This window comes from Excalfactoria chinensis, chromosome 2 (assembly GCF_039878825.1).
Source record: "Excalfactoria chinensis isolate bCotChi1 chromosome 2, bCotChi1.hap2, whole genome shotgun sequence".
Classification (NCBI taxonomy): Eukaryota; Metazoa; Chordata; class Aves; order Galliformes; family Phasianidae; genus Excalfactoria; species Excalfactoria chinensis.
In genome coordinates, this window is record NC_092826.1 from 18,667,146 (window position 1) to 18,693,603 (window position 26,458).

Here is a 26,458-nt window from a genome sequence, read left to right on the forward strand (position 1 = left end):
GGCAGCGCAGCGCAGCAGGCATGATGATGGCTCAGGGCAACAACTGCCGGAAGATCGTTTTTATGTGGTCTTTTGACTATGGCCAGACTCCGCCGGCCGAGGTGAGGGGAGGCCTCGGCAGCGACCAGAAAAGCGACCCGAAGGGCTTTTCTCCTCCAGCCAACGGTCGTTCTGACGAGCTGAGTAGTGGTATCTGCGGGAAGGGTGTGGTGCCCGGGACCCCAGATAGCACGCCTTTCCCCTCAGTGTCTTCCAGGGTGCAGTTTGGGACTGCTGACAGCCTGTGCCCCCTGGCGGGGATTTGGGCAGCTCCTGCACACAGACCTGTGGGTGCAGAGCCCTTGGGGCACCCATGGGCTCCCGGCTGGCCTGATGGGGAGCTCATGGCACCCTTGGCTTCCTCAGTGCCACTGCAGAGCTCGGGTCATCTTTGGGCGTCACACACCTGTGGACAGCCAGGCTTCCAAAGCTGCCCACTATGTTACCAACTCCACAGTGCAAAGGGCAGGGCTGGAGTAAGCGCCATGAAAACAGCTGGTCTCCCATGAAAGCCTGGTTCCCATCTCTAGGTAAAGAAGTAGAAACAGCAGAAATACCCAGAAGCAGGCCTCCTGCCCATAGGCAGGCTTTGTGTTTCGGCACACTGCACTCCCTCGGTCATTGGCGCTTCCCCTAGGACTGTGGGTGGAGCTGCTGAAGGTCACAGGCTCAATCCTTGTTTAAATATCTCAACATTGTGTTTTGGGGCCATTTGCAGATAACACGGGAAGGGTAGGCTGAGCGATAAGCAGTTTTCTGAGCATTCCCTGTCTTCCAGCCTCCCATGCCAAAGGAGAGGCTTCTAATCAAGGGTGGCAGAGTTGTGAACGATGACCAATCTGTGGAGGCTGATGTGTATGTGGAAGAAGGAGTGGTGCAGGACGTGGGACCAAACCTAAACCCCAAGCCTCCCAATGGCCTCACTGTGCTGGATGCAACCAACAAGCTGGTGATCCCTGGGGGCATTGATACACACACGCATTTGCAGTTCCCTTTCATGGGCACCACGACTAAAGATGACTTCTATACAGGAACAAAGGTGGGTGTGTGCGACCACGTCTCTGCATATGCATTTCTTTGCATGCATCTGGGCTTTCTCAGAAAGAAACATGTCTTCTGATTATGCAATATTAATGCTAATGGAGAGAAAATAGCATTCCTCAAAGTAAAGGCAATTGTGCTGTTTCTTTGTTCAGCCACTGTAATAGGCACTCAGGATACTCAAAGATGCATTGCACCAGTGTGTCATTTGGGCTCCTTCAAAGGCTTTGCTGGCTGCCAGTGGCAAGTGTTAAGAATGGTCATTTACCCTGGCTGTCACCATGCCGAGTGCAACTCGCCTTGGAATATGGACTTCATGCTTCTCAGAGCAAAGGTTAACTAAAGCAACAGTGCAACTCCCCCAGTATGCTGGGAGCACTTCTGTGGCAACCTGATCTTTCCCCTCTGTTAGCATGGAGGAATGCAAGTTTTTCATGTCATTCACTTCTGTCCCTAATGTCTCGGTGAAAGTTCAAATACCAGTTCAAATACACTTTCTTAAAAATGCCTGTTTTCTCCCATTTATTGTACCTGGAGTTCTTTCAGATTTTCACCTGATCTCGTTGTATTACTTGCATTAGCAGTGTATCAGTTATTAGTAGTAGCAGTGCATCATCTCAATGGAGTAAAATACTCATACAGAGCTCCCTGAAATTTGTAACATACGTACTTTGTTGTACAGGTTGAAATCCTTTGCCCACAGAAGAGATGACATTGCCCTGTGAAGTGGCTGGTCTGTTAGGCAGCATTCTCAGAGAGCCTTCTACAACCTGTCTGTGAGGGATGGCTTAACTGTGGTTTGCTATAGAAGGGGGAAGCAACAGTGAATCATTTGTAAAGAAACAGAATTCACTGATGTTTTCTAATGTGAAAATACTAGTTTTCCTCTTTAAGATAGTTGAAATAAGTTAAATTAACTCATTCTAACAAAAAGTGTTTTGGGGTTTAAAGCTGTTTTTGCAACAAGCCTTTATTTCTCTCTGAAGACCATTTGTTTCCAGTGACACCAAATTGATCCATAGATTCGGATTAATTCAAATGTAGATGCCTACTCTATGGAATCCCAAATTAGGGAAAGTAAAAAGGAAAGAAAAGGTAAAAACATTTTTAAAAAAAGGAATTATTTGAATTAACATTTAAGTTTATTAATAATTAACTGCACCAGAAGCAGTGGACACAGGAGCTCCAAAAGCTGCATACAGAGAACAGGATGTCCAAATAGCACAGATCGCATATGCAGAACAGGATGTCCAGTCAGTGGCTTTGGTGGCCAGCAGGAGGCTTTAGCTTCAGTCCAGTGATCAGGTGTCATAAAATTGGATATTGTCGACCTTCTTCACCCAGGTCAAAGTACGGAAAGTGTTTGCAGCTGTTTACCCAGGATTATCATCTAACATGCATCTTGCCAGGAGAATCATGGAGGCAAATTTGTCTTCCAACTGCTGTAATAATCAGCTAAGATTTATCCATTCAGCTGAATAAATGAAGGCCTGGAATGCTTCTTTTTACAAATGTTAAGGGAGGAAAAAAAAAATCTCTTTGGTTGGAGTTGTAGAACCTGTGGCATTTCTTGACCTTCAAACTTAGAAATATTCTTTAATTTTAAATCTCAGTTAAGAATTAAGAAGCTGAGGTATTTTATTGGGGCAAAAATAGAAAGAAAGATAGAAAGAAAAAGAAAAGGCTGATAGTTTGAACAACTGTCTGGAGTTTGTGGTCATCACTGATACCAAAAGGTGTCACCCTCTGAACTTCTTTTTGTTTGCAAAAGATGCTGACATAGTTGCAGTTTTAATTCTGATTGCCTGAATGAAGGCAGTGATTTGAAATGCACAGAACACAACAACCTATTACCAAAAATGTTCTTTACCTGCGTGGGGACAAGCCAGATATTTTTTCTTAATCGAAAGAAACAAAGAAGGATCTGTGAGCTTTACCAAGGCAGAGTCAAACGTGTCACTTTAGAAGAAATGGGTTAATTTAGAAATGGAGTAATGTAGCATGAACTGTGTTTATTTTGACCTGAATAGCTTGTAACTGTTATTCAGAAGGATGCTGTTCAGAGCAAGAGAGAGAATTTCTCTGGCTAATTTGTAAGAGTCCAGAAATTACAGCAAATAATTTACCATATTTGCAATTTCCAGTAGTCTAGGATTTGTTTTCTGGCTGTGACTACTGACTCTTAGTTAAAATGCGCTTTGATTCTTCGTAACGTATATAAAATGCTTATTTAATAGGAGATGACTTATAAGCATCCGACCTTTTTGGGAGTCTACTGTGCAGTTTTTCTAAATTATACCCATCTGGCAACAAAAGAAAAAAATACTTTTAAGATACTTTTAAAATCCTTTTGGTATTAGATAATAGTTTGGTGATTTATTTTCACAGCAGATATCTAAACAAAATGTTACGGTATTTATTCCATTGCGTCTCCATTCCTTAACACTTTTCTGTTACACAGCTTGTTTTTCCAACCAAACAGACTCTGAGGTTGCGTATCTCAAGTTGACTACAGTCTGATGTTGCTCATCTTTCTCTGTGAACCCATCTACTGTACGTGGAATCAGAGATCACAGGAGACATTGTGCATTATTTTTCTCACTGATTGCTAAATATTATTTCTTTGTTTTCAGGCTGCTGTAGCAGGAGGCACCACTATGATAATTGACTTTGCCATTCCTCAGAAAGGCTGCTCTCTTATTGAAGCTTTTGATCAATGGAAAAGCTGGGCAGACCCTAAGGTTTGCTGTGACTATGCACTGCATGTGGCTGTTACCTGGTGGAGCGACAAGGTACACACTACAGGCATTTTTCAGTTCCATGAATCTGTACCACACCTGCTTGGAATTAGTCCTCAGGGGGAAAATGAATGTTAATATGTTTTTGTATGTACAGACTAGAATAGTCCACACCCTTATAAAATATATGTATTTGGGAGGAAAAAAAATGTCTGCAGAGAAAGTTTTTCATACAGAAGGTGATGACGCGCTGGAACGGGTTGCCCAGGGAGGTTGTGGATGCCCCATCCCTGGAGGCATTCAAGGCCAGGCTGGATGTGGCTCTGGGCAGCCTGGTCTGGTGGCTGGCGACCCTGCACATAGCAGGGGGTTGAAACTAGATGATCATTATGATCTTTTTCAACCCAGGCCATTCTATGATTCTGTGATATGATTCTGCAGATAATCTACATGCTTGGATAATATTGCACGTATTTAATGGAAAGGGAAGCAGGCTGTGCAAAGCTGAGATCAACTAGACGAGAGGTGTTTGCATAAATTTGGCCTTTTCGGTCTGAATACTCAGTAATCTGTGTTCCTGTTAAATCTTGGGGTAGGGATTGTAGTGGTGTATTAATAAGGTCATATATGAAAAATACGGTGATTAGCTTTATTTGCAAAGGAAGAATTTTGATCTTGAGTAACTGAAGTTTTATCACCTTAAAGCAAAGCAGAGTTGGAGGCAAGAATTTCTAAAACATGGGATTACCTAGAAAACCTTTTTGGAGTGTAAGTATGGAAGGATCATCACTGTGTAAAAATTTGCTGATTGCCTGAAAGCTTCACCAGGGAAATAAACGTTTCAGATGCTTGACATCTATCTGAACATGACACGTATTATATTAGACCACTTTGGATCCTTACAGAATTTTCATCAGTAACTACTAAGTAAATTTCATTTTAAAATATGAAGTAAGGGTGCTTCCTCTAATTTTTATCCTTCAGGAGGCATAAAACATGCCCCTCTCATTTGCCATCCACTCAGTAGGATTTAAAGTCTAGATTAAAGTTATACATTCTTCAGAGCTCCTTCCCTTACTGGTAAAAATTAGTGGAAAAGAAAATAAATGCCAAAGGAACATTAGCTTTTTTCTTCCATATTTGTGCCAGAATAGGTCTTGTGTCAGACGTTTATTTGTCTGATAATTCCAGCTGAAGATAATGCTCCAACACAGAAGTCTTCCTTCTGTGAATTTTTTACTTATCTTTCCGTTTTCCTGGGCAGCTCTGAGCAGATTACTAGAGATAAGATGAAATATAACGTTTTACTTTTTCAAAAGAAGCCTATGGAAACTGTAATAACATCACAAATATGCACGAAGTAATGTCACCATCATTTTACTGGGAAGGGAGAGCTCAAATTCTAGTGGTTGATGACCCTTTACATAGCAGGGGGGTTGAAACTGGATGATCTTTATGGTCCTTTTCAACCCAGGCCATTCTGTGATTCGGTGATTCTAAGCTAGTTAATGGATAGGTATTACAAGTTGAATGCATAGATTTTGGTATTAGAGTGTTTTCAACATACAGTTTTCAGTGGAATAAAATTTTACTTTGTCTTAAAATAAATAAATAAATCCCTTCTAATATCTGCACTGCAGAGGGACTGGTTTGTGTACTTTAAGAAGCAATTTCATGCAAGAGTAATAGTAATCAGCCTTTACGTAACTTGGGCTGTTTGAACTGAACGTATTTTTGATGGGTGAGTAAAGCCTGGTTGCTTGTTCATACCAATTTCTTTGTAGAAAGTTAACAGGTAAAATTTTATATTGCTGTTTTGTGAGAATTGCTAGCTGTCTTTCAGGTGAAGGAAGAAATGAAACATCTTGTTGAAGACAAAGGTGTCAATTCCTTCAAGATGTTTATGGCCTATAAAGATTTATACATGCTTAGTGATGAGGAATTGTATGCAGCTTTTTCCTGTTGCAAGGAGCTTGGAACAATTGCTCAAGTTCATGCAGAGAATGGGGAGCTAATTGCACAGGTAGGCAATTTGACGTTTTGTCTGTCAAAGTCAAGAATATAACTTGTCCTGTTATCTAAGCACTTCAGAGAAAGGCATTTTTTCCCCATATTTAAATTCCAAAGAACTGAAGACTGAGATCCCAAAGGATCTTTGTGGTGGGCATAGATATTTTAACCTAGAATACTGGGTTTGATACAGATAGGAAGCAAATGATTCCATTACAATTGGAGTTATACTTGCCGTATAACATATGCACTTGTAATGTATTCTTGGCTGATAAAGAAAGCATCAGTCAAAGCCTTCCATGAGCCAGATTGAAGGGGAAGCTCTTGGTCAAATATTTGCATGTCAGGTGTATGATGCCTGACCCTATGTAGCACAGTAATACATCATCTGAGAAAGAAAGCACCGTTCCTTTACAAACTTACTGCAGTAGCTGGTTTAGGATCCATTTGGCAGGCTGCATGTTCACAATACCATGGTTTCACTTTAACTGACTCTTAAATGTTTTTATGTCCAGAACGCAAAGAAGTTGCTGGCAATGGGGATAACTGGTCCTGAGGGTCATGCTTTGTCACATAGTGAAGACGTGGAAGCTGAAGCTACGCATAGAGCAATTGCCATAGCAAATACTGTAAACTGCCCCCTTTTTGTAGTCCATGTGATGAGTAAGTCTTCAGCAAGGATGATAACCAATGCACGAAATGAAGGTAAAAGTCCTAATTATTTTATATTTGGCTGTAGCATTGAAGGAAGTGTCATTAGTGTCTTAGTCTGCAGGGCTGCCTTAAGCCTAAAAGCATGGATGAACTCCTTGGAATGGGATGTTTAAACTGTGTGTGTGGAGCTAAGCACTGTGGAAGGACAGATACTGAGGCTGAGACTTTCTCCCCAAAACAGCCTTTTTCTCCTTCATGCTAAATCTTCACAGTTGAAGTGGTGGCCAGAACAGTATTGTACTAAAAATGATGTGATGTTACAAATAGAATTATACTTTTAACTTCATAAGAGAGAAACAGCAGTATATTTACTGGTATAAAATAGTGATATCAAAGTTTAATTGTAAATAAGAGAGTGGTTTAACAAGATTCAAGATGGCAAAGTACGTTTGATTATTCACTGCTCAGTGAATAGGGTTAAACACATTCATTCAGGAGACCTTCCTGGACCCTGCTCTTTAGTCATGAGGTTCAGAGCAGACCCCTTTGCTTTTTAAACAACTTGAAACAAAGAAATAAGGAGCCTCAACCTACTCATTGTCCCAGACATGGTCATTAATTTATGTCTATAGAATGATATGTGCACAATCAATCTAAGATACAATCATCTTAGTGAAGCTTACATAGCTTACAGGCTATTAGTTACTGAAGATTGGTTGAGGCAAGGAATCTCTTGACATCAAGGCAAAATGAATCTCTGCTGCAATCATAACCTTAAGAGGTGTTGCTACTCAAAGGGAGATGTGCAGCCAGCTACAGAGAGCAATGTCATGGTTTTGTAATTTTGTAATTTTGCTATCAGTATTCCACATCATAACATCATGTAAAGCATGGATAATTTTACTGAATGTGCAGCTCACAGAAGAAGACTACATATCCCAGAGAACGTCATGGTCAGGGATAAGTCACAAGGCAAGGACACTATATAATCTCACTTCAGGGCTGGACTCGCTCTCTTAAATCCTGCCAGCCAGGGGGAGCGTGTTGGAGCATTCCAGCCATTTCGCCTAGAGTTACAGTAGGCCTCTCAGTTTCGGGACTCACTCTCTCTCCTATTTTACTTGATTCGTTAGCCTTAATTTCAATTATATTGTATTATATTGTGTTATCCTGTATTTCGATATAGTATTTAGTAAATAAGTGTGCCTCCTTAGGTCGTTGCCGCTGTTTTCTTTTCCTTTTCTCTTTTTCCCTCTCCTTTTGGTCCAGCGGCCCTGCAGGCCTGCTGTGCCCCTGTCATGGGCACAGGTAGATTTTCGGTTAACCTGTGACAAGCAACTACCTGAAGGAGGTTGTAGGAAGGGGAGTGCCAGCCTCTTCTCCTAGGTGACTAGCTATAGGATGAGGTGTAGTAGATATAAGCTGCACCAGGAAAGGTTCAGGTTGCATATTAGGAAAAAAAATTGTCCTCAGAAAGACTTTAGAAGAGGCTGCCCAGGGCAATGGTGGAGTCAGTGATTCATCAGCCCTGGAGCATTTTCAAGAAAAATGTAGATGCAGCACTTAGGGAGAATGGTTTAGTGGGCATGGTGGTGATGGATTGAGAATTGGACTAGATATCTTAGAGGGTTTTCCCAACTAAATGATTCTAGTATTTTATACTACTCAAGCCTATACCAGCCATTTAGGGGAAAAACTGTGCAACAGTGACAACGCCATGTTTGTACAGACAGTGCCATTACATGCTGAGAACATGTATTTACTGGGCACTTAAAAGTCAGGGTGATATTGACAGTGTCCAGAAGTCTAAATTCCCTCCAGAGAAGGGTTTCTTAGTTCATGCACTACGAGGTTCATAAACAATTCTGGCCAGCCAGTTTAGTCTGATGCCCTTGACCATCTGTTGGGAAGACTAAAAGCTGCCTACAGGTTGTAGGGATTAGGTTGTTTCATGTGTTCTTCTGTAAGTGCCTGTGGAAGCACAGCACTGCGGGGACATTGTGTCAGTAGAAGGGGTAAAACAGAAGCCCACGATTAGAAATGCCTGAATTCTTATGGGTTATCTGTCCTTGTTATCTTTTCACCACGCCTAATGTGAATTGCATACAGATCTGTTTCCTCATTTCTTGACTTCAGACATTTAACTAGTGGCATGTATTATTAATATCAAAAGACAGAGTTTGAGATCTTGGACAAAAATACAACCAAAATCAGCCTGACATCAGTGAGCTAAAGTAGATTGGAGTGTTTATGTGGAATATGTATTGAGTATGACTTCTTTTAAGACTTTTCTATAATTGAGTTTTATAAGAGAATCTTACCAACTTATTTTTTAGTAGCACATTTTTTCTACTATGCTATATTAAATTTCTCCACTAGATGACAGTGCTGCTGGTGATGTGAATTCTATCCATCAGTGTACTGTTATTTGTACATTCATAAGCATAGGCATAACACTGACATTCATGTCAAAGTTAACTATAAGAAGCTGTAACAGTTAAAATACCCAGGTTAAAGACAAAACACTGGCTGTGAACGTAAAAGACCTAAGAGAAGAGGTGTTGTTTGTTACACACTAATCAAGTACAAAATACAGTGGTGTTAGTAAATACTGTAAAATATTGTCTGACATGTTGTAAGAATAGGCTGCAGCGCCAGTATGATAAATAGCTTTATTGCATTATGCTGCTTCAGTGTGTAAAAAGAATGAATTGGTATTACTTATGCTTATTGTTGTGCAGATTGCATTTTGTAGCTTCCTGTGTTCATAATTATCAAAATGCTTGTCTTTATGCATCACAATATAAAACATCTTCTCATAATTAATTTCTGCCTTAATTGAAGTACATGCCTTAGGAAAAAGGAATCTAGCATTGATTAAGAAGTTACTGAAGAGCACTAATGTACCACAGAGATCGGTATAACAGCTACAGGTTTCAGAGAGACAAATCCAATTCAAACCTCCTCAGTCACTGGGTGTCCATATTGCTTAAGTGGATAGCCTCACGTTCAGTGCTTTTGATTATGAAAATAAGATTTTTTAAATCAAAGGCTTAAATAGTGATTTTTAGTCCAAAAAACTTGCAGTGGTGCAGATAATTGGAACTGGAAGCTCCAAGCCAAGGTATCACAATGTCAGTTCAGCATGTCAGAGCATGATGAGTTAGATACAGTAAATTGATAATGCTCAGAAGAAGTATCTAGGTCAGAGTTGTGCTATTGTGGTCTTGGAATAAATGTACAGTATGGCAATGCCAGAGCAGGTCTTGGAAGTCTTGTAGAAGTAGCTGTAGAACTGTAGGTTTTAATACAGACCTCAAAAATGGTATGTGACTTTTTTGCAAGTCTAGCAAGAAATGGCACTACTGCATTAGAAAGCATTTTGAAAAGAACTAAGCTTCTCAGAAGCTACCTGTGCAAGCGTAGCAGCTTACAGAAGTACCAGAACTTAACTTAATGCACTGAGTGAAATTGGCAATGGTTTGATTTGTTGTTTTCCAGTAGTAAAAGTGAATGCCTCAGTTACATTCAGAACACACACACACACAAAATAATATCTAGTGGCAAAATAATATCTGTGAGTGGGTGCATGAGGTCCCAGATGGCTCTGATGTTTTGAAGACCATAATGGTTAGCAGCATTATCTGCTATGCCCACAAAACAGCAACATGGCTGAATCAGCTCCTAAAGGAGGAAAATATCTTGTTTCAGCTCCCATCTTCTTCTAATGAGTTTTAAGCCCACATTTGGGAAAAAATACATAAAATATATTAGCTCTATCCAAAGGCTAACAGCTGGTTTAGATTGGGGTCCTCATAGGAGAAATCTAGAATACTATGCCACACACATAAAGTTGGGAAAATAACTTACAAAATGAATGTATTTATGATTTTTAATTTGGAAATGTTTTTATATTATTTTCAAAATTTATGCCTGGTGCTCTGCTGTTCTTCCTGGTCAGCATGCCTGCATTTATAGCCTGAAAGTTAAACATAACACCTTGCAAGGTCTGTTTGCTGCATATATTAAATTACATTGTTACACAGTCAATAATTTCAGAACATCAAGCAGAAAGAAATATATGGATCTCGAACATAATTAATGCAACCCAGGATTGTGTTTCTTTTGAAATCTCAATCAAATGCTTAGAAAACAGTGTGTAAAACCCATTATAATATATCTGTCAACAATTTAATTAAAAAGCTTTCCAAAGCAATGTTCTTATGAGAAAATATATTGGGAAATCACCAGCGGAATACTCAGAAAAGAGATGCTGTGTTATAGCTTAGTTAATCTTAGTTTATTATGTTCTTCCACGTATCGACGTTTAATTTAAAATATTCATTCAAATTCTATTACCACCAGAAATTTCTGAAACAGGGAAAATACAAGGCATGCCTTTTTATGTAACCTGGTGATGATACTATTGCTCTATGTGCTTTTAGGAAAGGTGGTTTATGGGGAGCCTATTGCTGCTGGTCTTGGCATTGATGGTACCAACTACTGGAATGAAGACTGGGCTCATGCAGCAGCACATGTGATGTCACCTCCTCTGAGTCCAGATCCTTCTACTCCAGATTTCCTCATGAACTTACTGGCCAAGTAAGCAAATGAACAAACACTGACAGCTGTTGCACAAATGCTGAGCAAATTCTGTCTGATTCCCTGGAGATCTTCTAAGTACAGAATTATCAGGAAGGCGAAATGGAAGGTGAAACAGTAGATGAAAACAAAACACCATTTTGTTACAGAAATTAGAAACTGCTCAAATTTTGTTTCTTGGAACTGTTGTGGCCTTCTGTCTCAGGAGGACAGGAAGGCTGTACGTTGGTGGGAAATTTGTGAGAAGATGTCATAATTAGAGGTTCTGGGCTTTGATATCAACTCATTTTTTTTCACTTGAAATTCGGATGCTGCATAAAAACTAAGCCCACTGTATTCTGAAAGCAGAAATATATATTCCACTTCATGACATCTGCTTCAGAAGGAATTAGGAACCAAAGTATTGCCTAGAGAGGTGGTAGATGCCCTGTCCCCAAAGACATTCAGGGTCAGGCTGGATGGGGCTCCGAGCAACCTGATCTAGCTATAGATGTCCCTGTTCATTGCAGTGGACTAGATGAGTTTTGAATGTCCCTTCCAACTCAAATGCTTCTATGATTCTTCAGTTACTGGCAGTTAACAAAATGAGGCTGATGGTTGTGCAAATCTGGGGTAACTTAGAGGGGACAGCATGGAGCTTTGTTAGGGGAGTATTAGGGTGAGGATTAGGATAAGGTTCTTCACCAAGATGGTTGTCTGGCACTGGAAGAGGCCCTCCACAACAGCATTCAATGGCACCAAACCTTCCAGAGTTCAAGAATCACTTGGACAATGTCGTTAGATATCGGGTTTGAATTTTGAATCGCCCTGTGGGGAACCAGAAGTTGGGTTTGATGATCCTTGTGAGTCACTTCCAACTCAGGATACTCTATGAGTCATGGAATATGTGGGATAACAGTCCAAAATTGTTCTAAGTGGGGATGGAATCAAGTCCCTTGCTCTGGGCAAAATAAGACAGTACTCCATTTGTGGAACACCTATGGCATATGCAAATATCCATAAGAAAAAGTGGGTTTTTTGGTCCTTGGTATTATCTGAGGGCTTTCTGAAGAGAAACTGGTAGTCAGTGTGAAGATACTCTTGGAGGATGGGGTTAAAGACTGGTCGACAGGATGTTTTCAGTTTTTCTTTGCAGGAAGGATGGTTGGATGTGTCTACCCAGCCTTGCAATAGATTTTCCTATGCAGCACTGTCTGACACATGCTCCAATTCATAATCAACTTTGTTTTTCCATAGTGATGACCTGTCTGTGGTGGGGACTGACAACTGCACTTTCGACACATGCCAGAAAGCTCTGGGAAAGGATGATTTCACCAAAATCCCTAATGGACTGAATGGAGTGGAAGACAGGATGTCAGTAGTGTGGGAAAAAGGAGTTGTAAGTAAATCAAGGTGTCTGAAAATGGAAGTGATTGGTGTTCCCAACAAAACACACTGTCTCAGTAAATAAATAGCTTCTCAGATTTATCAAATGTATTTATCACAGCATATATGATAACTCACAACTTTCCGAAAACAAGATTCCTGTGAGATGCTATGTCTCCTGAGGAAACTGCTCAGCAGAACTACAGATTCAGAAGCCAGCTAAGAAATTTGACTCCAGTTAACTCTGAGCTATGGCCATATCTTTAAATTTGTCTTTTTTTCCCTTTTGTTATGAGGAAGACTGACGCAATGTCATCATATTTGGTGGAAGTGCCTTTTTAGGTGTGCATCAGAGGCAAATAGTCATTTTTATTTATTTTCAACACATCAGTAAATTGATGTGGTGCTGTGATTCTGGTAGAGATCAGCCTTTTCATCGACACAGATATTTTTTACATTCCTTATTTAAAAAAACAGTGAGTTTACTCTTGTGTACTCTCCTTCAGTACAGTGGAAAAATGGACGAAAACAGATTTGTAGCTGTTACCAGCACAAATGCAGCAAAGATCTTTAACCTTTACCCAAAGAAGGGAAGAATTGCTGTGGGTTCTGATGCAGACATCGTAATTTGGGATCCCGAAGCTACAAGGTATGTAGGGGAGGTTGTTTTTCCTTCCATCCAGCTCCTCTGCAGGAAAAAATACCTCAGTCCATTTTTGTAGCAATAAACCTTTGGGGAGAGTAAGGCATTTTTCCAATTGTACTTCATGTGAATTATTTACAGGTTATTTATTTGACTCCTACGGTGTGTATAGAAGCAGAGATCCTTGATCTCTAGATGGCCTTAAAAAAATCACCCAAATTGCTGACCAAGCACAAAAATAACAAGATCCATACATTATACTATCAGGGCATGGTATCCTAACAGTAAAAATAACCACTTTAGGATCTTAGAGATAACCACTTAGTTAAGTGCTTGACTATGTTTAGCTCCCTTCCACTACAAAAAGCAGGGAGGGAAGCCTGTGTTCCTGCAGAGTGACCCATCACAAGCTTGTGTTTTGAGCTTACAGCTATTTCAAACACATTCAGAGGTGGTTAGAATCATTAGTATGGGGTCCTGACCTGATAATGTCTCCTTGTCTCCTTCCTAGCTAGCAGAGCAAATACAGTGATAAAGCCATATGTGAGCCTAGTTCTGAAGCTCAAACTGTACGTGCTTATACCTTTATTTATAGAATTTTCTGACTTTGTGCCCAGTAAGTCTGCATAAGTAGAACTTATCACAGCAGCTACAGAAGCACAAAAGGTATGACAATCTCTTGCCCTGCATAGCCTGATGCCATGGTGCATTTATGCTTCAAAAGACATTCAGTTACACCACACCATTCACCATCATTCACGTCTTCAGATTTATTCACACCCAAAGCCAAATCCATGATCAGGTCACTGTAAGTATCTCAAGAATCTCTTGAGTATTTCACTTGGCTCTTACACCCACTCTGGTATAAGAGCAGTCTAAACTGCATGAAAATGGTTTGAGAGCAAGCTGTCAGACACAGCTCGCCTTTGGGAGTTGCTAATATCAGCTGAGATGCCTATGGGCTGTGTGAGTGCATTTCTCCTGTCTGACCTCCAATCGAGTTACCTTAAATCTGCAGGCATTAAGCAGTTGAGTACAAAGTCAGACCACATTCAGCCATGCATATACCAGCAGCTGATCAGGAGGTATGCCAGGCTGGTGCTTTGGTGTCAGGCTTTGCTTCAGTAAGCAGCATGAGCATACAATGACATTTGAGTTGAGACAGCATGATAGCAGCATGGCCAGCTTTCATCAAGAGTGTTTCATGCTCCTAAAACCTGAGCTGTTTTAACTACAGAAATTGCAATAGATTTTCAGCCTTTGTTTAAAAAACCAAACAAAAACAGAATTGAAGACTTCTTTGATTGTAAAGCAGTAAAGCAAAGTTTGGAAACATAAGTAGATAAATCTGAGGCTCAGAAACCAAATGGAAGTAAAAAGCCCTACATTCACCTTACATATACACTATTTTCTAGACTTCTGGTTTTTGAATTTCAGGCATTTCAGTATACTCATGAGTAGCAAAACCATACAGAGTGACAGGAAAAAGCAATCTGTATTTCAAGCTGCAAAGCTTGAGGACATGAAACTAGCTATTCAGAAGTCCCACAAAAAGCTGTAAATACCAGCAGAAGTTTCAAGAGTGTCAGTCTTAATCAACACAGAGTCCTGCCCTGTGCTGGGTCAGAGAGATTTTGCTGCTGGGTATTGAATAGTTCATGTGCATTATGCCTTCTGGCATGTTGAGCAAGCACTTTGGATCCTAACAATGAGCTTTTTTAGGACAGTGGAGTTATAAACTCTGATTTAAAAAAAGAAAAAAAGAAAAAAAAAAAAAAAGAAACACAAAACTTGAAGGTTTCTTTTTAGAGCTCACTTCTGCTCTGCCTGGGGACAAATGAGACTAGAAGTAGGGTTAAGACATTGTTCTCAAGGTGCTTTGTCAGCTCCTAAAGTTATTTATCTTTAGCCTCCCAGATGTTCCTTCTGCCTCCCTTCACTGTCCTGATAGTTCTCTTATAACTTTTGCCCATTGCAGCTTTGAAGATACAGTTTTTCTTTGAATAGTTTTTCAGAAATTAAACTGCATTTTCTTACTGAGCAAGCTGATTTTAAGTTGAATCAACGGTTTTGTTTTTATTCATCCTCCTGAGCTGTACATTTCCCATTGTTTATCCCTTTGGCTTTGCTGAGAACAAGCCACTGTGCAAGTACAATCGTGTGAACTCTATGACTAAGTATAAATAAATCTAGTGCTTGTCTATTCATTTCACTATAAATCCTGAAGAGGGCACAAACAGCCAAGCAGAAAAAAAAGGGATCTAGCTAACTGACTTAAACCATATGAGATATTACACAACCTGCAGCCTCATATGCTTTTGTTGCATCTGGATATTAGTTTTTGATTTCATAATAGGCCTGTTCCTCTTTCTTACAGACTCCTTCCTGTTTCGATGATAACTGTGTTTCACATTTGCAGACCTAAATCTTTTAAGATATGAAAATGTAATTTTACAGTTCTGGCTTGATGCTGTATTGCTGTAGTCATAAAATTCTGGCTGATAATAGTTCAGATAGTTAGGCAATTTCTGAAGCATTGCTTTGAATAACTGGTATGGTGTTACCACAGTCTGGCAGAGGATTCTGAAATCATTTTGTAACAGTGAAGCTCTTCAAAATGTAAACTCTTAAATTCCTACAAAATCAGCTGCCTTTCACCTTCCACATCATTGCACAATAGCAAGATGATGGGTACTATCTGGGCATTCAGGACATTCCTTTTCTAGGTTGCAAAAGCCTGGTGAATTCAGTATGACAGCTTTGCAAGCTAGAAGGAGTTGCAATTGAAGGTTCTACATCCAGCACTATTCTGCTTTTGCTGAGGCTTTATTTACAGGGATCATACACTGGCCTATTTTTGCAGGATTTCTGCAGAAAATGTAGGAACAATTATCAGATTTGTTGGTGTATTTCAGGGTTTTCAAATACTGGTTTTAGTGGGTCAACATGAAAGCAAGCAGAATTGGAAAGAAACACTTGAAGTACAAAATCATTAGAAACTGCATTAGAAAAGATGGGTTGTGAGCTCCACAAGGTTAGGTCTATTTCATAGCTTTCTTATACTCATGTCATCTTTAGAACAAATTCTGAAGGGACCAAGTGGTTTATTGCAGCTATGTACTACCAAACATCAGTCACCTTGTGGGTATCAATGCCCTCAGCATCCCAAGTACACACACGCATTTTTTCTGTGAGAACTGCTGGATAAACCTGACAGCAAGCCAGTGTCCTCTGTAGCTGATACCTTTGCTATTTGGAAGCAAGAAAGAATATGAAATCTCTTAGGCTTATGTCAGAAGTGCTCTGCAACAAATCTAAATACTGAGTACCCAACTCAGACTGTGGAAAAAGTTGAGCATCCCTTCTAAAGATGGTGCTAAATCTTGGAAGAGATATTCAGATCCTGGATGCTGGTAGGGCTCAATAAACTAACTGCAACCTGTCAGAGCATTGCAGATAAATCCTGGGTCAGGCCCTGCAGGCAAGATCAGAACAAAACTTGAAAACATCCATAGGTAGAAAAAAATCTTGTATGGGATTTAACTAAGTCCAGTTAAATTATCAAGGCACTTTGTTATAACAGCATGCTGTCTGGGAAGCTTTCCTCACCATTGATTTCCCACTTAGCCAGTACAGTCTCAAAGTTGGGCCACTTTCAAATGTAAAGGCAGAGAGTTGTGCAGGCAGTAATCTCTCACCTCATCCTCCTTGTCTCTGGAGTGGCCCTCTGGAATGCCCAGCATGTGCCAAGGGAGCTGGACTCAATGCCAAGCCCAGCAGTGACAGCTGCAGTCCCAGATTCACAGTTGCTGGAAGGGGGTGCCCAGGATGAAGGAGTTAGGTGGGGACACGTAACAACATTTAAGGACTCTACGCTAAACTATTGCTTGTAATTTTTCATGCAGTGCAAGAGGAAAAAAAACCAACAGGGTACATTGACGGTTAGAATAAATAATGCTGTATCTGTCTTATTCTTTTGATGAATGATCATAATATTGAATACTGAGTAAATGGATAATCTCATCTAGACTGAATTAGGCAAAATGAAATAATGTAGCGTACCAATATGTATGCATAGGACAAGTATGTCCCAGCACTTTCAATAGCTCCATATTCTTCTGCACAAGTACAAGCCTGTGCATGCATGAGTGTATGCTATTTCACTAGAATCCCAGACTTCCTGTCAAAAACCTAAGGGGCATCTAGATCAAAAATCTAGAGAGCATGAAGAAAGAATGAATAAAGCTGGTCAGATTGTTTGCCAATAAACATTTTGAAGTCCACATCCTTTGAGATACTCAAAGCCTGCCTGGGCACAGCCCTAAGCAACCTGCTGTGGCTGACCCTGACCATTGCATGGAGAAGGATGATCTCTGGAGATGCTTTTCAACTACAGTGACTCTGGTTCTATGAACTGTAACAAAGTACACCTCTATAAGAGAGCGAGATGTATGTTTCCGTAGTAACTTGCTGTCTCACCAAATGTCAACTGCTCTCTTTGGTGAACTGAATCTTAGCAATGTTACCGAGAAACAAAATATTATTTCTCATTTTCTCCTCATGTAAGCTTGTCATTTTCCCTCCAGGAGTCATGTCTGTGTCTTTAGTCTTTGAATAGATTCTTTTCTATTTTCCTCTCTATCCTTTCCTGCAAGCTTAATTTCTCATTGCTATTTCCCTCCTGCCCATCATACAGTTTGGCAATTTTCACTTGGAGTGATTGATAGGAGCAGACTGATGGTATTGTTGACAAATTTGTTGCTTACTGTAATCAGAGAAATCATCTGGTTGTCATTCTCTGCCCATCTTAAAATGGTGCATCTTAGAAGATAAGAATCCATAAAACAAAGATCCTGTCCCTCAGATATGCCACCATGACAAAGAGCTCCTAATCACTTACTTCCTATCCCTTCTAGCAATTCTATTTTATCCACAAATCCTCTCACTTCCTACAACTACTCAAAGACTGTTTATTTAGGCATATTTGTAAGCATCTTGGTATGTAACTTTTCTAAGTGTTGCTTGCATAAGTTCGTATGTGCAGTCATAACAATTACTTAATACAAAATGGGTTGTCAGCTTTTTAACCCACATAGATCTGTCCTTTTTTCTGTTTATTTCTTTCCTTTTCTTTGTAGTAAAACTGTCTCTTTGAGAAGGTCCAGTTTACTTATCTTTATAAATGAATGGTGCCTCAGGACAGCATGGGAAGGTGAACCAGAAACATATTTTTGACTAGATTTCAGGAAAGGAAGTTAACACTATGGCAAATGTGAAGGTAGCTGAAGTAATGTGAAGGAGCGAATCACAGAGCCTGATATTTGCCTCAGCAAACTGGAGTTTCTCACCTGCCCTCAGCTCTGAAAAGTGTAAAGATATTTTATTGCAAGCTCTGAGAGAAGTTGCTTATATCTCAAATACTTCCTTTAACATAAGTTAGTTTTCTATAGGAGTTGTCAGCAAAGCAGCTTTCAGAAATGGACTCAGGTCATTTTAGCTTCCTTTATTACTATGTTTTCACTTAAGTAATTATAAAATCTGTGTCCCTCCACTCTGATGAGGTGTTCAACAGCTGTTCTTGCCTAGGGGCCCTTGGCAACAGAATCCCTTTGTATTCCTGTGCCTGGAGTATTAAAGCATGTCAGGTCTGCATCCAGTTTCCACTGAAATTATGTTATTCAGTTTCTTATGCCCCCTCTTGAAAACTACAGAGATAGAATTCTCACATCAGTTAAAGTTTAGGTCCTAGAGCTCACTTTAGTCTAATGGATCTACCTTTACTAAGCCAATGTATCTTCATTTCCCATGCATTATGAGGTGTCGAAGATTACCCTAATGTCATGCTTGCTTCCCTTCATGTGGATGCCCTTCTTGCTTGACTGTAACTCACTATTCAGTGTTTCAGGCTCTGATGGGGGCTTAGACATGTTTGTGATGCTCCTGGATTGTGACTGACTTGCAATCTAGCAACTCTAGTTTTTTACAAAGCTTCAGGACTTACGAAGTGCATAGCTTCTGGGTTGACTGCCTGTACTCTCCTGAATATCACACTACAGCATTACAATCTTTTCACACAGAAGTCTAATCTGATGCTCTTTTCTAAGTTTCAAACTTCTGTTTCTAGTTGATTTAGATATTGTATTCTGTGAATGGCTGTAAAGCCCTTCCTCACGTAGAACATAAATAAGTACAAGGTTACTACACACTGAATTGCCTTTGGCTATAGAAGAATTGCTTTTTGACTGTAAATTGGTTGGATAGATGCACTGAATTGAAAAGAAAGGACAATCTCAGAAGTAAGTCTTCCTCTTTGATTCTTGGGGAATATCATTTTTTCTTTAACTGATTGCCTGAAATCTGTTTGCAAGGCAGCGGTATCAAACCCAGCTGAAGTGAATTACATAAGAACACTGATATAAATAGGAAAAAAAACAGAGCCTGATGTCTTTGCAGTATCCTCTTCATAAAGTATATTATTTAAAATCTTGAAGTAATCATTCTGATCTCTGTCTCCATTTGAGGAAAGGTTATTTGCAACAAGAACCTCTGTAATTTATAGCAAGAACTAGAGAACTGTGTGAAATTGATAAAATTTGCCATTTGAATTTTTGAAGCCTAGACTCAAATCTGCTTTCTCACACTGAATGATGCCTTGTGTCAGACATCACTTAGGATGCTGGAGGTAACCATTACACTCTTACTTCACTATGACGTCAACCTACTTTCAGTTAATTAATTGTTTCAGATGTTCTTGCCATTAACTGAGGAACAATAGCATTCAGTTTCAGAGCAAATACTGGAATTTCATCGAGCTTTCCAGCAGGCTGCTTGTTACTAAGATGGCTGATACAGCATTGCACAGGGTGCTGCAAAAGGTGTTTGAGATGTGAGCTCCAGACCCAACCATACAGTCTTTGTTTTAATTCATTGCTGCCTTCCTACCTGAAACTGTCACTTCCATTAAAAACCTAAACATAGGTGAATTTTGGTGAACTCCATAAGGGAGACTGCACTTAACCTTCAGAAAGGGTAGCATGATCGAAGTCTTGTTTCAAGAGAAGAGTTATAAATTAATTCTGTACAAGTTTGTTATTGAGAGAATCTCTGGGAAATCTATTTTCTCATATTGCAGGTTTTACCTGTACAAATGGATATTTCTTTCAAATGCACTAACTTCTATTAGTTTTCTACATATCTGTTAAGGACATGCCTTTGAGGCATTTTTACCTCCAGTGGTCCTGCTCTAGCACATTTAAACAGCTTGTTTGTTGAGCTGAAGGATCTTGCTTATTTTTCTGTTCATTTGCTCAAAGTACTTTTTCCATTTTTCTTTTTATGTCGCAGCACTTGCCTTCAAATAGATAGGAGGTATGCCCAGAGAATGCTGAAGATAATTATATTATAGTAATTCTTACTTACTGTTCTAGCAATTGGACCCATAAGTGTAATGCAATAAGCCAGAGGAAAACATTCACCAGCTCTTTGCAGGGCTGTTATAACACCCACTGATAAACTTGTTCAACAGGTATTCATGGGATTGGTGAATACAAGGGACATCTGACTTTAATTGCTTGCTCTTTCTGCCATGATTTTACAATGTGATTCCTGCTCTGGAGAGTAGGAATGCATAAGTTTAATGATGTCCAAGCTATGCTGAATAAGAAAGAGTTTTGTTTTTTTTTTTCCTATGGACAGATTGGACATAGAGAATATTTTTGTGTATACAACATCTGAAAAGTCAGTTGCAACTGAGAGCTGGACGTTTTCCTAAGTAGAACAAACTTCTTATAGTTCAGTAGATCAGGAAAGGCAAAATATGTATCCTTTTAGTATTAAGTTTTACTATATACAAGTAGTCATCTAAAATATACAATACTTGATTACCTTCAAGAAAGATATTTTGTTACTTTCTTATTTTTATAAATACGTTAATTAAAAATTTTAATAATGATTTTCGAGATATATTAATATTTTGATCTGTTGACTTTTCATGTAAGTTATTACTTTGAACATTATTTTGCAAAAGATACCATGTCTGAGATAGTAATAGTGCTACACGTTCATGACAGGTTTTTTTTTACCGTGTACTCATTATGGAAAATTCTGAATGCTCAACAAAACACATCCCTCCTTTCGGAAATTACAGATAGCAACAAAAATATGAACTTTATAAATTAAAAAATAATAATCTTAAGCTTGGAAACAGATATTAAATAAATATCAAAATCTCGTGACCAGTTTTAGACACAGTAGATAGTAAGTAGCTTAGTAGATAAAATAGAAATAAGAGAAATAGCTAAGGAATTATATGCGGCCTGCATTTCCAAATACAACGCCAGCTGTCTGACTTTCATGTAGCCAGTTAGCATTAGAGAAATTTGCTAGAAAAATTCTGAAGATAAAGAATGTGGTCTGTGCATACACAAAGCACTAATACTGTAGCTCAGAATGATATAGTTGAGATCTAATGTTATATTTGCTTAGTGCCCTTGGAGGAAAGGTATGTAGGAGTGTGATTATTATTTGACAGCATAGAGATATTTAGGCTGTGTGTCACTGGATCAAACCAATTCACATTAGGAGTTACCAAAATTCATTACCATCTACTAAATTTCCACTTAAATGGCCTCTGCCTTATTTGTGAGTCTCAGTCTTTGAAACACTGCAGCCATACCTTTCAAACTTTAAATTGCAAGTCATTCCATCTAAGAGGTCAGAGCTTTTTCTGACCTTATTGTGCATAGATATTTCCTTGATAAGGCAAAATTCAATCATGTTATCCAAATAAAATATTACAACCTGTTGGTTGTCTTTCTTTCTTTCTTGTTTTCTTGCTAATCTCTTTCTAGTGGAAAATTTTGTGTTTCAAGGCTGCAAAGTTCTGTCCTTTTGACTCCCTCTTTATTCTTTTGAAATGCAATTACCGTTCAATGAAATGTTAATGCTCTATTCTATTTTTACAGCTATTCCATGATGTACTCTCCAATGTCATAGCTTAATAATGCTGCTAAATCTTCCACTATCAATTTCTTAGAATTTCATAATGCAAGGGTCATAGTAATTTTTGTGGTTGTTTTGTTTTTATAAACCCAGGACAATATCTGCAAAGACACATCACCAGGCCAACAACTTCAATGTGTTTGAAGGAATGGTCTGTCATGGAGTCCCCGTTGCAACAATTTCAAGAGGCAAAGTGGTTTATCAAGACGGAGTTTTCAATGTCACAGCAGGACAAGGCAAATACGTCTCTCGTCCACCATTCCCTCCATATGTCTATGAACGAGTCAAGCAGCGGCAGGAGGTTAATTAAAATAATAAATCTTTGTAATGCTTTCTAGAACATGAGACTAACTAGCTCTTGGGAACAGAGGTTTGGGGATTCAATGGCAATTTCGCTTACTAATCAAAATCCACTGAGGTGGGAGGAAATTAAACTAAGGAATCAATTTTTATTGTTCTTTATATTACAGAGAAATATCATAGATGAGTTCCTGCTCTCAGGATAGTCTATATAGCTTGTAGACAAAGTCTAGGTACTTTTAAATAAGTCCCATCTGCAGTAAAATTGGCCAAAATATTTTGCACCTGGGCAGTCTGACTACTTCCTATGTTTCACCACTATTTTCACTGGAAATCACAAAGGCTCAGCATTATACTCAGGAACAAAAGAAAAACCATGACAAAAGCTTAGACTGGAGGAAGAGATCAGATATTTAGAGTTAAACCTTGTAAAATATTGAACACTTAGCTCTGTTCCAGCAAGAATATGTTAAAAACTGAACACGTGCAAACATGCAGCTGGACCAAGCTTGTTGTTCAACCTCTTGTTCTGTCTTTTTTTAAAGAAAAAGAATTCAAAATCAAAGCAGATTAAATTTTCAGTGCCTATTTGCCATGCAGGCATTCATGAAGAATGTTTTTGAGGCATTAGTGTTTCTCATTATGGGTAGAATTTTCAAGAGCACCCAGACTAATTATGATTGAAAATCACAACCTGAATCATTAGAATTCACTGCAGGATCTAGAATTTATATTAGACCAACATCAGTGTGAGATCTGATTCTTTGAAATGCTGCCAAGATAATTCTATACATTACATCTCAGGGTTGTCTTGTTGGACTCTGAAAGGCGTGCGAAAATCACTGTAGTTTTCCTTAGGACATCACACTCTCCTGTGAGCTGGTGGCCTGTCCACTAGCCAATAGGTGTACTACACTTCAGGGGATAGGCAAAGAAGCCCTTTCATGAGCATGCAGTTTTTCTCTGGAAGCTAGAAATGGTAAATAAGTGATGCATGTTTGGGTTTTCTAAGCATCCTTTGGATATGTATCATGCACAATGTTCTGTTTGCCTGTGAGTCTGTTTAATCCACTGGGCACCAAAGATGTTTGGTATTTTGTTAATGAGAACTGCTTATGATTATTGCACCTTCTTTGTTGTGCAATGTTAGTTCCTTTAGCTTTCAATGCAATATAAATGCCAGGTAACGTTAATAGAAACTAGCCACTGAAACCAGATTTGTACTGGCATTACACTAGAAAAGACTTAGGGCATTCCTTTTCTAGTAATAGGACTAAATGACAATTAAGTTCTTCCTCCAGCATAGCTGATTATTAGTGAACCTAGATCCCGGTATCACTAGTAAAGCTTTATATCCTTTGTGAGAGGAAGATCAGTATCAAAACTAAATTAAAATTTGTGAGAAATTTGGCAAACACAGAATTTTAAAACTTCATTGAATTTTGTGGTTTCTGTTTCCCATCAAAGCCTGGGAGAAATTTCCCTTAAGGAAATTACTTAACAAGTGAATGTTCTACCAGCTCAATATTCTGTGTAATCAGGGTGGTGTATGGTAGAAAGCCACACAGGGCAGGAGTGGCTTTGTTTCCTTGATGTTCACTTAACTCTTATATGTAGCAAGAGCATCACTGGGAAGTGTGAACATAGTAATGAAGAACAATCTTATACTGTGAATGGGCAATGAGTCAGCTCTTCTGGCAAGCTCTGCATCTTCTCTCCTGAAATACCCTGAAGTAGCTGAAAAAATACTAAATGTATATACAGAAACAACCAAATCCTGCAGATAGTTGATTTATGATCGTGATTTCTTTTTCTTGATTATTTATAAGCCACAATCTCTGGGATTTTTCCATTCTGAGATCTGTTTAGATTAAGGAAGAGAGAAGCATCAATAAATTGAGGTAGAACATGCTCAGTTGCTTGTTAGAAAAATGGTTTTAGAGTTGCTTTGGTAGGGTCCTGGACAGATTGAACTACCACCTGGTGAAAGCTGAGAACTGAGAAGTTTAATCTCAGAGTAAGGGACCTTTTCAAGAGAGAAGTTGGATGAAATCATTAAGTAGCATAACATACAAAGCTGGGCTATCTCAGGACTGCTATTCTCGCTATGTAGAGTTAGCAATTGCAAGAAGAAAAATAATATTTTAAAGTTTGAAATGCTTTATTGCAGGTCTGTCAGCCAATTCCTGTTAAGAGAGAACCATACACAGGCACGGTCTCAGCAACACCCGCACCAAGCTAATAGCTGCATTCCTTAGATTTGCTTCCTGCAGGTAACTGTCTGTCTTGAGTAGTGAAAACTGTGTTACTTAATTCTTCCCTGCAATTCCAAGAAAAGCGCAGCTGGCCTTCTGGCATCAGACAGGCTTGTCTGAAATGAGCTCTCGTGGAAGGGGAATTGTCTTGGTATCTTTGAATTTGATGAATTGTTGCAACTCATGTATGAAAGTCCTGTTTCTGATTGGAGCCTAATTTTAAAACTTCTTATGAGAGAAAAGAATGGCGTTTGATCATGAAACTGAGGTATGAGTGTGAAGTGTCATAGAAAAGCTGAGCTCAAGTAGGACATCCCTTTTCAAGCACCAGGGGTACAAAGTGTAAATGTGAGGCTTACAGGAAACACAGGAGCAGCAGCTTGAGGTGAAAAATCAAATTTTCTAATGTTCCTTTCTTACACACAATAAATGTCCATCAGTTGAGCTGAGAAGTCTGTATTGAAAGGACAGTATCTGTCTTTGTGCAGTAGAAGTGCTGCAGTCAGTGACAGCTGAGCTGCTGTTAAGCTCAGTGCTGCTAACAGGATGTAGTAACACCCAGCATTGCCTTCTCCCTCTTCAACAGTGTCCACAGTACACAGCTTGGTTATTGACGTTCCCTGAACTGTGTAAGCTCTGGTGCTTGGTGTATCTTTTTCTGTGAGTCGATTCACTTGCTAAGCCAAACAATTAGCTTCATTTTTCTGGGTTACTTTTCAGATGGTTTAGTGAGTTGAACTGTCTCTTAGAACATAGCAAGGATCAGGGCTATGCAGCATATGGATAAGGCAGCTAGAGAGAAAGGCTAGGCAACAGCATCTCAGTCTTTAACCATTTACAAGTTGCAGAAATGCTTCAGAATATAATAAAATAACTTCAAACAGCACAGCTGGAACATGATGATGCCACACACCAATATGGGTCAGGGGTATAGTGAATGGCAGTAAGCATGACAAAATCCAGGCTGAGTTTTTGGGTATGTGTAAGTACTAACACTGAGGTAGCTACCAGTAGATGAATGTAAAGCCCCAGTTTTCACATCACATAAAATGCGTGTTTGTTCTTGTTGCTAATTAATAAGAGGACAGGAACAGACCCGCAGTGGTAGGAGGGCTAAATTAGTTTTTCCACATTTTATTGTATTATTATTTTAAAGTTCCCTCAGAGGGAAGCTTGTCTAGAGGATCAGTAGCAGCAAGAGAGCGCAGCATGCTATTTGTTTTCCTCTGTCATAAGGGAGAAAGCTTTTGTAATAGAGATGACTAAAGGCTAAAGCTGCAATAGAGTGAGGGAGAAATAATCATTTTTTTTCTAGCTTCTAGCACTCATTCTCCATTATTGCTTTTCTGAGTGACAAATTACAAAGCAGTGATTTTCTTTTGGAAGATTACATCATACTGTCTTTTTCTTCTCTATAGATAAAAGCAGATGGAAATGACTGCGATGTCTCCACTGAAGCAGTGCACATTCAGTTCACAACCAGCTTTTCTAGAGCCAACGTGAAACAACAGTAACCAATAAACATTACACTGCGCTTCCTGCATGAAAGTTGTCTTGCAGTCTCTCTTTAAAAGAAACTTTATTAGAAGAGCATGAAAATACACTTTAGAAAATGACATAATATTAAAATATTAATTGCAGTTGTAATATGGCAGTAGGTCTGTAGGCTCTTAAATGTGGGTAAATTTGGGGGCAGTATTTCTTGTTTTTATCTTTAAAGGGTGTCTGTTAACCTATAAATTAAAAGCAATAAACAGTAGCCTTTAAACACATGGCCTATATTGTCCAGTCACAGCACGTGAACCCTAATT

The 26,458-nt window shown here is 39.1% G+C and overlaps 1 protein-coding gene across 1 annotated transcript; it reads left to right on the forward strand.

Moving 5' to 3' along the window:
* DPYS (dihydropyrimidinase) lies at positions 1-24,634 on the forward strand. Its single transcript, XM_072329050.1, has 10 exons — positions 1-101; positions 818-1,078; positions 3,714-3,872; positions 5,662-5,841; positions 6,344-6,533; positions 10,928-11,084; positions 12,321-12,462; positions 12,956-13,098; positions 22,186-22,393; positions 24,563-24,634. Exons 1-10 carry the CDS (start codon positions 21-23, stop codon positions 24,632-24,634), a joined length of 1,593 nt encoding a protein of 530 aa, XP_072185151.1. The 5' UTR covers positions 1-20.
* The last annotated feature ends 1,824 nt before the right edge of the window (positions 24,635-26,458 follow it).

Bases quoted from the DNA above. Each gene is read 5' to 3' on its own strand.
- DPYS (XM_072329050.1), top strand. From the start codon at position 21: ATGATGATGGCTCAGGGCAACAACTGCCGGAAGATCGTTTTTATGTGG. The intron at 3,873-5,661 runs GTACACACTACA...GCTGTCTTTCAG, and splicing joins TTACCTGGTGGAGCGACAAG to GTGAAGGAAGAAATGAAACA. The intron at 11,085-12,320 runs GTAAGCAAATGA...GTTTTTCCATAG, and splicing joins CTCATGAACTTACTGGCCAA to TGATGACCTGTCTGTGGTGG.